The 12,300-nt window shown below is 41.2% G+C and overlaps 1 protein-coding gene across 1 annotated transcript; it reads right to left on the minus strand.

Annotated features, from left to right (window-relative positions):
* Positions 1-831: 831 nt before the first annotated feature.
* On the minus strand, positions 832-8,915 carry LOC114352097 (uncharacterized). The gene is made up of 8 exons (XM_028303557.1): positions 8,561-8,915; positions 8,062-8,182; positions 6,529-6,667; positions 4,727-4,818; positions 4,151-4,262; positions 1,900-1,998; positions 1,477-1,579; positions 832-998 (listed from the first exon to the last, which is right to left on the minus strand). Exons 1-8 carry the CDS (start codon positions 8,568-8,570, stop codon positions 832-834), a joined length of 843 nt encoding a protein of 280 aa, XP_028159358.1. The 5' UTR covers positions 8,571-8,915.
* Between the last annotated feature and the right edge of the window lie 3,385 nt (positions 8,916-12,300).

The raw sequence follows: 12,300 nt of genomic DNA on the forward strand, positions 1-12,300 counted from the left end.
TGGGAACTTGTATTAGATGAGTCGTAGCCCAGACAACTTTGGGAACCACTGCTCTAGACGATATTTACAGACTGGATGAAAGAAGCTATAAATGGTGCTCTTCTTTTTTTGTTTTGTATTTGTTTAAATAAATAGATTTTTTATTGTAACTGCAGAGCCCTCTGTTGCGCGCCTTTTTGACAGGAAGTGTTACGAATCGACACGAATTTTATCGATGAACCGTCACTGTCAAAAGGGCGCATAACTGGCGTAGGACCTACCCCATGTTGGTACCCACTGAAAACCAGCTTCGTGACTTGACGACTTGTGTCATGCCACGATTTTCGCTGAGCGGGCGCCTTTTCAGCATGGCTCAGTCATTTAATCTCTGTACATGTATGCATATAAATGTTAATTATGTATAAAGGTATTCTATTCTATTCTATTCTTTGCTGCTGCTACGTCCAGCAGCGCACTATAGCTGGTTGAAATATTTCTATGAAAATGTCCCATTTTATTTCTTTTATTTTTATTATCTACTAGCTAACCCGGCGAACTTCGTACCGCCTTAGCGTAGAGATTTTCTTTATATTTTTTTCCGTAAAAACCTTGTACAGAGTATTAGAAAACTACAAAAAAAAAAATCTGCCAAATCGGTCAAGCCGTTTTCATGTTATGTCGTGACAACGGAAAACGGGTTTCATTTTTATATAATAGATTTATTTTTGCACTGACACCGACGAGATGGTCGGACGCTGTGAGGAAGACGGTGGGCGGGAGTTTGCATCGTGCGGTCCACACAGCTTATGACCGCAGTCTGTGAAGGAACACTATCTGTGGTCGTGATCCTCATCAGGGACCGAGGAAAAAGAAGATTTTTGCACTGACCTGATGCTCGCTCAGCTTCCTCAGCAACTCGTGGTAGGGCGCCGCGCGGGCGGCGGCGAGCGACGGCGGTGGTAGACGACCCTCCATGCCGTGTAACCAGCGGCGAAGGCAACGCAGCTCGTGTGCTGTATCTACGATAATATATTTTGGTTACTAAGATTAACAAAAAGACAGGTGCTTACGTTGCTATGAAAAAAAGGCCCAGCTCGAGCGATGTGTCTGTAAAAAGATCGGTTTGATAGAGTTTATAGAATAGGGACACAGTTTACGGCGGTGGCAGGCGCCAACACACAGAAATCGACTTTAGCGCCACCTATATCCAATCAAAATTACAAAACAATTGTTTACAGCGCCATCTTTTGGATTATTCGTAATACACTGTAGATTTATCATTAGTGATGAAAACGCCATCTATGTCGCATTGGCTAAACTACTTTGTATACAACTAGTCAAACGGAATTCAGTTTATAGATGTCGCTAGTAGTACCGAAAAAGTTTGATGTAGTGGCGCAGGTAGACTCTATCAAACGGTGTGGTAGCTCTGGGTGATAGACTTATCCATTTATTTAGACAAAATCTAAACAGAACTATTTATTTATTACTGCTTACCAACAGTGTCGGAGCCATCTCCGTCCCTATGCTGCTGTTCAGGACTGAGCAGCAGGCGGAGACCCTCCCACTTCACGTTCAGATGTTCCATGCGCCATGTTACCTTAAAAAAATACATTACAATATTATTATTTACCAGACACCGTGGCAGGACATCGATTTCACAAATTATTCGGTGATAACGGAATCTTTGGAATTTAATTTGAAATGAAAATCTCATATCTCTATTGTTTTAGCATAATAAGACCGCCGTGAAACGAGCACTATAAGGGAACAATAAGGGTTCACGATCTTCAGACAGTTCAGACCCTCGAAGACTCATTCATTACGGTAATGAATGAGTCTCGTTGCGGACATTACCTCTAATAGAATTAATAACTTCGAACCAATGCAATTATTTTGTTATTTAACTAGAGTTATTACCTCCGCGCTTGCTTCTGGTATCCTTTCCAAGATGGCGGTGGCTTGCTCCATGAACTTAGCTCGTCGGGGCTCTACTGACACCAACTCCGACATCCGACTCTGAAAAAGGGATTATTTAATTACAAAAGCTGCTTAGAAACCTTAATTACACATGGGCATCACCAGATTATACCTACTTAGGAGAGAAATAAACACTGTAAATGCTAGCACGTTAGTTAGTCAGTTCATTGGTTTTTGCATCTTCAGATGTTTTGTTTCGTTATAACTAGATCTAAATCAAACCACGAAGAATAACCATTATGTAGTCACAAGATTCATGGAACACATATCTCCTGACATCAACTTTTTTCTAATTCTAACCTACGCGCCATAAGAAATAGAAGCACTTAAAGTAGTCTATGAGTAAGAAGGTAGAGCTAGAGCTAGTTCTTGCTCTTTTGTTGGTCCACTGACTTCTAGGGTGTCCAGAGGTCTCGCATTCTAAGATGTTAAGACAAGGTGGAATTTTGTGCTTCCTCATCATCTTCATTCTTTGGTTCCAGAACTAGAATAGATCTTCTCTTATTTTTTTTACCGGTTTCGCGTCTTCAGAAGTCTCTCTCATTCCTAGAATTAGTTAGACCATAAGAAATCATTCCTTCTCTCACCATTCTGAGCTTCCTGCTGGACAAGTTCTCGGGACTAGAGTAGTTCTCCTCCTGCACGTGCGTGAGCCACTGGCACAGCTCGCCGAACTCCGCGAGCAGCTGCGACAGCGACCACTGCCGGTTGAATCCTGACGCTTCTATACCATTACCAGACAACCCAAATGGGTCAGAAACAAGAAGAAATTTTGCAGAAGAAGCTGCTGTATCACCTGACGAAAACTTTTGGTTCCACCTGACGATGGACATGATTGGATGGCTTCACAAAGCATCTTTTGACACCAGGGTTTCTCCAGCCCATATGCAATAAGACGAAGAAGCACTCAAAGACGAACCTGCTCGTTCCTTTCTTGGTTGACTGTTTTCTAGCGTCTTAGAAGTCTCTTTCTAAGAACTATTGAGACCATAAGGAATCTCTTATACACTCACCATCCTTACCTTCTAGCTGGACTGGTTCACACAGATCGTCTCCTGTTTTCCTACTAGTTTCTAGCCTGTCTTCAGGGGTACCAGTTTTAATCTAGCTGGAAATCCGTGTAGACTCACCATTCTCAGCTTCCTGCTGGACAAGTTCTCGGGACTAGAGTAGATCTCCTCCTGCACGTGCGTGAGCCACTGGCACAGCTCGCCGAACTCCGCGAGCAGCTGCGACAGCGACCACTGCTGGTTGAACCCTGACGCTTCTACTACATAGTATTATCAGATAATCAGACCATCCAAAGAAGAAACTCCTATGCCACCTGACGAAACATGATTTGATGGCTAGGCACAGCGTCCTCTAACATCAGGGTTTCTCCAGCCCATACACAAGAGGAAAAAGAAGCACTTAAAGACTTAAGCTTCCACTTTTGATGCTATAATCGTGTCTCTAGTCATCAGAAGAATAAAACCAGCAGGAATTCCGTGTTCACTTACCATCCTCTGCTTCCTTCTGGATCAATTTCTAGAACTAGAATGGATCTTCTCCTAGCGTTCTTAGAGTTTTCTGGAGAATCTACATAGGTCCCTTTCCTAAAGCAGGTAGAAGTTTTTGTTCTCACCATTCTGAGCTTCCTGCTGGACAGGTTCTCGGGACTAGAGTAGATCTCCTCCTGCACGTGCGTGAGCCACTGGCACAGCTCGCCGAACTCCGCGAGCAGCTGCGACAGCGACCACTGCTGGTTGAACCCTGACGCTTCTGTACCATTACCAGTCAACCCATTGGGCCAGAAAGAAGAAGAAATTTACAGAAGAAGGAAATTCTTTCTCACCTGACAATGGACATGATTTGAGGTTAGACACAGCATTTTCTGACAGGTTATCTTCTCCAGTTCACACGCATTAAGAAAACGAAGCACTTAATCATCTTACCCGTTTATCGGTTTCTAGTGGTTTCAGAGGTGTCGTTTTCAGAAGTATTAGACAAGTTGGAATCATATATGTTTCCTCATCATAATACTCACCTTTTTGCTGGACTGGTTCCGAGAATTAAAATACTTAGATCTTCTTCTAGTTTTCTTAAAGGTTTCTTGCGTCTTCAGAAGGGTTTTCTTGCCAGTTTCTGGAGCGTTCTTAGAGGCCTCGTTTTTAGCATTACTTGGACTATGATAAAACTCATGTAGGCTTACCATTCTGAGCTTCCTGCTGGACAGGTTCTCGGGACTAGAGTAGATCTCCTCCTGCACGTGCGTGAGCCACTGGCACAGCTCGCCGAACTCCGCGAGCAGCTGCGACAGCGACCACTGCCGGTTGAACCCTGACGCTTCTATACCATTACACTGGTAATGACCAGACAACGCGATCGAGTCGGAGAGAAGAAGAAAATTTGCAGAAAGAGTAACTGCTTTATCACCATCGTCAGGATATCATTTTATGGCAAGACACAGCATACTCTGTCCAGGGTTTCTCCAGAGAAATGAGCACTTAAAGTCTAGCTTGATTCTTTGTTGATTCGCTGACTTCTCGGGTGTCCAGAGGTGTCAAGGTGGAATTTTATGCTTCCTCATCGTTCTCCTGGAGCGGTTCTAAGACTTCAGAGGTCTCGCTCAGTCCTAGACCTAGTTAGACCACGAGGAATGTCTTGTACACTCACCATTCTAAGCTTCCTGCTGGACAAGTTCTCGGGACTAGAGTAGATCTCCTCCTGCACGTGCGTGAGCCACTGGCACAGCTCGCCGAACTCCGCGAGCAGTTGCGACAGCGACCACTGCCGGTTGAACCCCGAGGTCGGGTTCAGCAGCCGCGGCCCGTGGTGCAAAGCTGACGAATTGTGTGATAGCAATTCGCCGTTTGCTTCCTGAAAACAAGAGCGAGATCTTTTAAAACTTATATGCACATAAATCTGAAATCTTAATAGTTCATAGTATCTACATGTTCGTTCGTTCGTTTGTTTCAGCTAAATGACATCCACTGCTGGTCAAAGGCCTCCCCCAAGGATTTCCATAAGGACCGATCCTGCGCTGCCCGCATCCAGGTTCTTCCCACGTTTTTGTACCTAATAGATGTATTTTGGAATAATATGATTGAAGAATTCACACACAAAAAGGAGGTGTTTTTAACCGACTACGCTAGAAGGAGGGTTATGTTTTTCGAGTGTGAGTGCGAGCTAGCTGAGATCTCGTTACGATTTGTGCAACTAAAATATTAAAATTTTATTGATAGCTCTTTTTACAAAAATGTAAATGCTCCATGGACAGACTTATTGCTTCGGAAGTCGGGGATATGAAAATGTGTTTTTTGAAGTCAAATAAGTAATTTTGATAAAATGAAGGTATTCTAAGGACAAATCAAATATTCTAAGGATACTGTTAGAGAATATCTATTTTCAGGAATGGGCCGTGAAGTCTCACCTTGAAAGTAATTGTGGTCTAGGAAAACAGTCACAAAAGGCGGTTGCTATGGAATGGACATTATGGATATTTTCATGATAAAGATCAATAAGTGGTCAAATTGTTTTAGCTTTTGAGGCGTGAAATCGTAACCACCTGACACCGAAACAAAGCCACATAACCTTATTGTCGAGCAGTAAGACCTACCTGAAAGGGCTATGCTCTGTGTTTCTTTACGAAATCGAATCAGAAATAAGGAGATCCGACAACGAACTAAAGTCGCTGCCATAGTAACCCCACGGATTAGCAAGCTGAAGTGGCAATGGGAAGGGCACATAGTACGCAGAACTGACGGCCGATGGGGCAGCAAGGTTCTGGAGTAGAGGCCATGTACCGGAAAGCGCAGCGTGTGTGGACCGACCTCATAAAGGTAGCAGGAAGGCGCTGGATACAGGCCGCTGCCAACCGGGCGATGTGGAAATCATTGGAGGAGGCCTATATTCAGCAGTGGACGTCCTGTGGCTGAAATGATGATGATGTAGAAGAGCTAACTTTGCAGGTGTCGATGATCTGATCCATGAGGTAGTCGTAGTGGTGCTGCAGTAGCGGCCACAGGTCATCGCCAAGCTAATGAGAGCCTTATTATCGAGCAGTAAGAGCTACCTTGCAGATGACATCTGCCGCCGCTCGCCGCCTAGCTAATAAGAGCCTTATTGTGGAGCAGTACGAGCTTGAGCTTGAGAGTTACCAGTGATGGTATATGGATCTGAAACGTGGTCGCTTACTATGGGCCTCATAAGAAGGCCTAAGGTCACCCAAAGGGCGATGGAGCGGGCTATGCTCGGCGTTTCCCTGCGTGATCGAATCAGAAATGAGGAGATCCGCAGAAGAACCAAAGTGATCGACATGGCTCGCAGAATTGCTAAAATCAAGTGGCAGTGGGCGGGGCACATAGCTCGTAGAGACGATGGCCGTTGGGGCAGAAAAGTTCTCGAGTGGCGACCACGGGCTGGAAGACGTAGCGTGTGTAGGCCTCCTACTAGGTGGACCGACGATCTGGTGAAGGTCGTGGGAAGAGCCTGGATGCGGGCAGCGCAGGACCGTTCATTGTGGAAAACCTTGGAGGAGGCCTTTGTCCAGCAGTGGACGTCATTCGGCTGAAACGAACGAAGAGCTACCTTGCAGGTGTCGATGATCTGGTTGTCCATGATGTAGTCGTAGTGGTGCTGCAGTAACGGCCACAGATCGTCTCCAGCGCTGCCGCCGCTCGCTGCGGAGCCCCAGCTACGGCGCCAAGCTTCGCGGCATGGCTCCTTTCTGGAATGAATTAAAATAAACATACATTTCTACACCTGAAGAAATTTTTGTCGAGTAAAGAAGAAGAAGAAGATACATACAAATAAAAAGAAATAAGTGTAAGGACCCAGGTTGTGACCGCAGCATAAAATTTGGTCTGTCACAGAAAGATCCTTTCAAAAACCGGGATGCAATCAGTCTACTCCTGTTATGTCGGCCGTTTGGTGTAGTGGTTTCGGGACGGACTACCTACTATGCCGAGAGGTCCCGGGTTCGATTCCCTGCCGGGCAGAAATTGAAATGATGAATGTTAATTTCTGTGTCGGGTCTAGGTGTTACTATGTATAAGACAACGGATATAAACATACTTAAATACATATGTGTGTGTGTGTGTGAGTGTGTGTGTGTGTGTGTGTGTATATATATACATATGTATTTACAAAAAAAGTATTTAAGTATGTTTATATCCGTTGTCTAGTCTAGTACCCATATTACAAGCTTTGCTTAGTTTGGGACTAGAAGCGTAGTGTAAAATGTCCAAGGATATTTATTTATTTTTTCCTGGACCTCAAACTGTCTCTGTAACTTCTTCTTATCTTAGTCGGACACTTTACAAAGTGGTCGTGGTTGTGCTGACGAGGCACACGGTGGGGTGTTCGATGTCATCTCCGAGGGTCTCTGTTAGAAATTTCATCAAAATCGATTCAGCGCTATGGCTTAAAAAGGTAACAGACAGATAAGATAATAGATAACTAATGGAAGTATGGTTAATCAAAAGAATAGTTACAAAACTCATAGTAAGTACTTACTACCTACTAAACTGAGGTACCTGAACCTACGCAACACAGTGAAATTGGGTTAGAGATAACAAATGAGATTGATTATATTATCCGCTGTTATCACTTTGCTAATGCCATGGAATTTCACCATGAGGCATAACAGTATAATAAAAGTGCCTGAGACTATGACAGAGTTTTAAGAAAGCCAATTAAAATGTGAAAAAAATATATTTATAAGAGCGTTAGAAACTCAAGAGTTCATCACGTATGGCATTATCCCACCGTTGCAGCACAATTCTTGTAGAGCCAGGATTTACAGTTTGGCCTCTAATAAAACCCAACCAATGAAGGTTGCGTAGTTCTTAGGATAACTTACTGTTTCTCAGGCACGTGAAAAACAGAACAAACTCTTCTTCTTTTGGAGCTGGAGGGAAGTCGAATCATCATTAACTTCCAACTCTATGTTCTTCTGATTAATTTCATTGCGGATGACTGTTTAAGTCTAGTTTCCCTCGGGACAAACTTTACCTACGTGTTTTTAGATGTGGTAAAGCTGTAGATCCTGGCTACACAGGCACAGGAGTTGCAGCAGTGCTGTCTGGCTGGTACGTGAAAAATAGAAAAAACTATACATACCTCTTTTTAGTGAGGCTGTGGTACGGCCGCTCCAGTTGGTCGCAGCGGCCGCCAGGGGGCGCCGGCGCAGTCCCCAGCGACGACAGCGAGAAGCTGCTCTTCATGGCTGAGTGCTCGAAACCTGGAATTGAGATACAGACTGCTGAGTATAGGCAATCTTAAAAAATTATCGTCATAATCATTTCAGTCACAGGATGTCCACTCTCCACTGCTGAATATAGGCCTTCCTCAATACCTATACCTACACAATGGCCGATTAGTAGCAGTTGGCATGCGGCAAGCATTTATCTTGGACGTGCTAAAAAGTAAAATGAAATATAATGTTGATTTTTGCCATTTCATTTACTCTTCTTCTAAATGTAGATTGGAACAACTGGTTTAGTTGAACTAGATCACCAATTCAAGTCACTCAGGAACAGCTTCTGGTGTCAGCTAAGTATTGTAAGCTTTCATTGCCTATAACTTATATTAAAACTAATAATAATAGAGGTCAACTTACTCGTAGACATTTTGGCTCTTGTGTGCAGGAACTTCTAAGATGTTCAATTTACTTCTAAATCGACGTTAGTGTTCCTTTTGTACTCTCTCAACTCCTTAATCTTTGTACTAGTTCGACAATATTTCTATTATCGACTTTACCCTTTTAAAATACAGTCTAAAGTTGCTTCGTGTTAAAAAGTGCTGTGGCGACTAGATTCGTTATTATAGTACAATAAATATTCTTAATCATGTAATCTTGGGAGACTCATGAATTTGAAGAGGGTTTGTGTTTTGGTCGGCGCTTCGGTGGTCACATGATGGTGCGTGAGGGCTTGTGCCCTCTCTGTACGGCGTCTGCTCTTTGCCAGGGCGGTCCTGGAATGAAGGAGAAAGAAGAATTTAGTTATCTGTCAAAATTAAAAAAAGAGTAAGGTCTAAACATACTTTTTTAATTATATTCTAGAATCAACCAGTACCTACTTTGTCGGCCGTTTGGTGTAGTGGTTCAGAACGGACTACTATGCCGAGAGGTCCCGGGTTCGATCCCCGGCCGGGCAGAAATTGAAATGATGAATTTTAATTTCTGTGACGGGTCTGGGTGTGACTATGTATAATATTTATGTATTTAAAAAAAAAAGTATATAAGTAGTATATCCGTTAACCTAGCACCCATAACACAAGCATTAAGTTGCTTACTTTGGGGCTAGCTGGCGCTGTGTGAAATTGTCCAAAGATTTATTATTTATTATTACCTACAATGTTAAAGAATAGTTTTCCCTCTCCAAAACGGGTACCTAGTCTTTAAAAAATAGTAGAGTAGGCCTTTAATAGCCTGTATTAATTAAAAATACAGATAAATGATACTCAAAACTCAACAAATCCAAATTAAAACTGGAGGTAAAATGATATAGCTCTCATCAAACTTGATTGCAGATGATACCCTGAATATGATATCCGTATCCGTACAATTAAATTAAACTCGCAATTTTTAAGCTCAGTTAAAAGTGCGTAATGCAAATTTTACTTGATAATTTCGCCTTATGTGCCATTTGTATGGTGTTGCCAGTTGCCAGCACGTCTGGCGGTACGGAAACAGAATGAAATATCGATTTCTATGCAAATCCGAGTTTACGTGCTCGATATTGAACATAAATACTCGGAATAAGCAGGAAACTCCTTCGATTTCGATTTGTCCTCGTAATGCATTTAAAAGACTACCAATATGCAGTTCCGAATATACAGATTCTTGTAAATTGCACACTTATAACCAACCTACGTAACTAAAATTCTTATTAACCTTATGTCAAAATGACAAGTATTATATTAGCATGTAAGTTTACATGCGAAGCGTCGATTCTCAAAACCTGTGACTCACAAGTCAAACGTGCGATTATCCACTTCCTGAACACGTACAATATGGCTATGACTTTATTATAACTTGACGATAAATACATATGAGAGAACATAGAGTCTTCATATGGCTCTGTTTATTCAATTAATTATTAATATATTAATACCTACGTATAATTTAATACACATACTAAAGCCCGGTCCGTGAGCACGTAGAATTTTGTCCAATGACTCCTTATCGCTCGCGCGTAATTATATTGCTGTCGCGACTGTGCGACTGGCAGCCGCAGTGAGTGTGCGAGCGCGATAGCAACATAATTACGCGCGAGCGATAAGGATGGGTAGCTAGGGGTCATTGGACAAAATTCTACGTGCTCACGGACCAGACTATACCCGTATCATTTAATAAAGGGGAATTATAAAACGAGCGACTAAAAAAGAACTTTGCGACTGATGATGGCATACTGTTTTAATACCTTGAGCGGTATGAATTTGAGTAAGCGAAAAATTTACCAAACTAACGACGAATATTGATCAATAATAAAATCCAGAACGAGCTTACAAAATGTGTGTTTTGATTATTACATTTCAGACATAAAAATACTATCCAGGCGACTAAATTACTAAGTGAGCGACTAGAAATACAGAGAGGGCAACTTTAATATGAAGATACATTAGATTTTTCTAATTGAGGTTTTACTGAACAAACTACAAAAAAGTTAATTCTAAGCAGTTTTGTGAGATGCTTTATTAATGATTATTGGTTACTGATATTATATTTGAGGTCTCATGTTTTTTATTTTGATACGCTTTATTAATGAAAACTACAGATTGTTACAGCGCGCGAATTCGAATGGGGGCGGGGCGACTGTCCCGAATTTTTAACAAAATATGTATGCTAACACGTTTTGGGTCTAGCAATTCGGCTCAAACTAACAACACCGCCACTGGAAGCAAAACTTATCAGTTGGACAAAACCTATTGGACAAAAAAGAAAACGAGGCCGTCCCGCTAAGTCCAAGCCAGCACTTATCATACAGTGACGATGAGTAGGTAGAGCTCCTCAATCCTCATAGGTACCAATCAATGAACCTTATTAATAAGCAGTGTTGCCAGTCGGGTCTTGTCAGAAATTACCAGAAATATAGCGGAGTGTGTAAGGTTGTTCATGGATGGAAAATGAATACAATCAATTTATTGATCATCGATCGTTTACCTAAATTTCAAATTTTGACCATTCCATGAAGACCCTAAAAGTGACCGGGGTCGTATAAAAACGTTTCATGGATTTGCGTTCTATTATCGAAAAATAATCGCTAAAACTATTTTTTTTTAACAAATAATAAATCAAATTCATGTTTAAATGCAGTTTATGACATTATTTTAAATTGTCACTATTAATATTTTTTACTGAATAACCTGTAAAAGTTAATTCCACAATTTCTGAAAAATCACCTAAAAGTAACCTTTTCATTAGTGTAACCTAAAAGTAACCAATGCAGTTCAAAAGTAACCTAAAAGGCAACACTGGCAACACCTAACCTTCTGGCAACACTGTTAATAAGATTACTTTTTTTTGGGTTGACAGAAGCAACTTATTTTATTTTGTTTTTTTTTTTGTTGATTCGATTCAAGAAAATACAAATTTATTTCATTTTTCGTAATACATTGTTTCATTTGATTACCTACCCTTAAATTTTAATGATTTATTTTTTTCGCTACTAGAATAGTGTTCCGTGAAATATTTATTTCATAAGATCATTTTTTATTTAAATGTGGGCTCATAATACGCTGCTTATAATAGTATTTTTCTAAGTAGTTTTTGCATTCGAAACACTTCATTAATGTTAAAAATACCGTTCAGTATAAAAAAAAGCATTTGCCGAATATTGAAAAAAATGCAGGACCGAACGTTGACATTCAATCAAATATTACGTCGCTCAAATATTATGAAGCTTCTCATTTTGTATTTTAATGAACTCAATTTTTTTTTGTAAGTTGCTGTTCTTTTGATTTTTCGTCACTCGCACTCAGTCGCTCACTTAGTAATTCTTTAGCCCACATTAATTATTTTTGACACTTACAACATAAATTTACAGTCACTCGTTTAAATACTACCCTTTAATAAACTATTTTACTAGTCGCAGAAGCAGATGCAAACTACGTACCTATCTTTTTCAACTCCTTTCTTTCTTAATAGGTAGGACATATAAACCTATAGTAAAAAAGTTTCCCCTCATATACCTTCATGGTTTTTAGGGTTCCGTAGCCAAATGGCAAATAACGGAACCCTTATAGATTCGTCATGTCTGTCTGTCTGTCCGTCCGTCCGTCCGTCTGTCCGTCTGTATGTCACAGCCATTTTTTTCCGAAACTATAAGAGCTATACTGTTGAAACTTGGTAAGTAG

Source organism: Ostrinia furnacalis, unplaced genomic scaffold (genome assembly GCF_004193835.3).
Source record: "Ostrinia furnacalis isolate ACB-3 unplaced genomic scaffold, ASM419383v2 OfSCF1246, whole genome shotgun sequence".
Classification (NCBI taxonomy): Eukaryota; Metazoa; Arthropoda; class Insecta; order Lepidoptera; family Crambidae; genus Ostrinia; species Ostrinia furnacalis.

What these genes read in the sequence shown, in the direction of transcription:
- LOC114352097 (XM_028303557.1), bottom strand. An exon ending in AGATCATCGACACCTGCAAG is followed by an intron (nt 4,819 to 6,528) that starts GTAGCTCTTCGT and finishes TCTTGTTTTCAG; the next exon opens with GAAGCAAACGGCGAATTGCT. An exon ending in AGATGGCTCCGACACTGTTG is followed by an intron (nt 999 to 1,476) that starts GTAAGCAGTAAT and finishes ATATTATCGTAG; the next exon opens with ATACAGCACACGAGCTGCGT.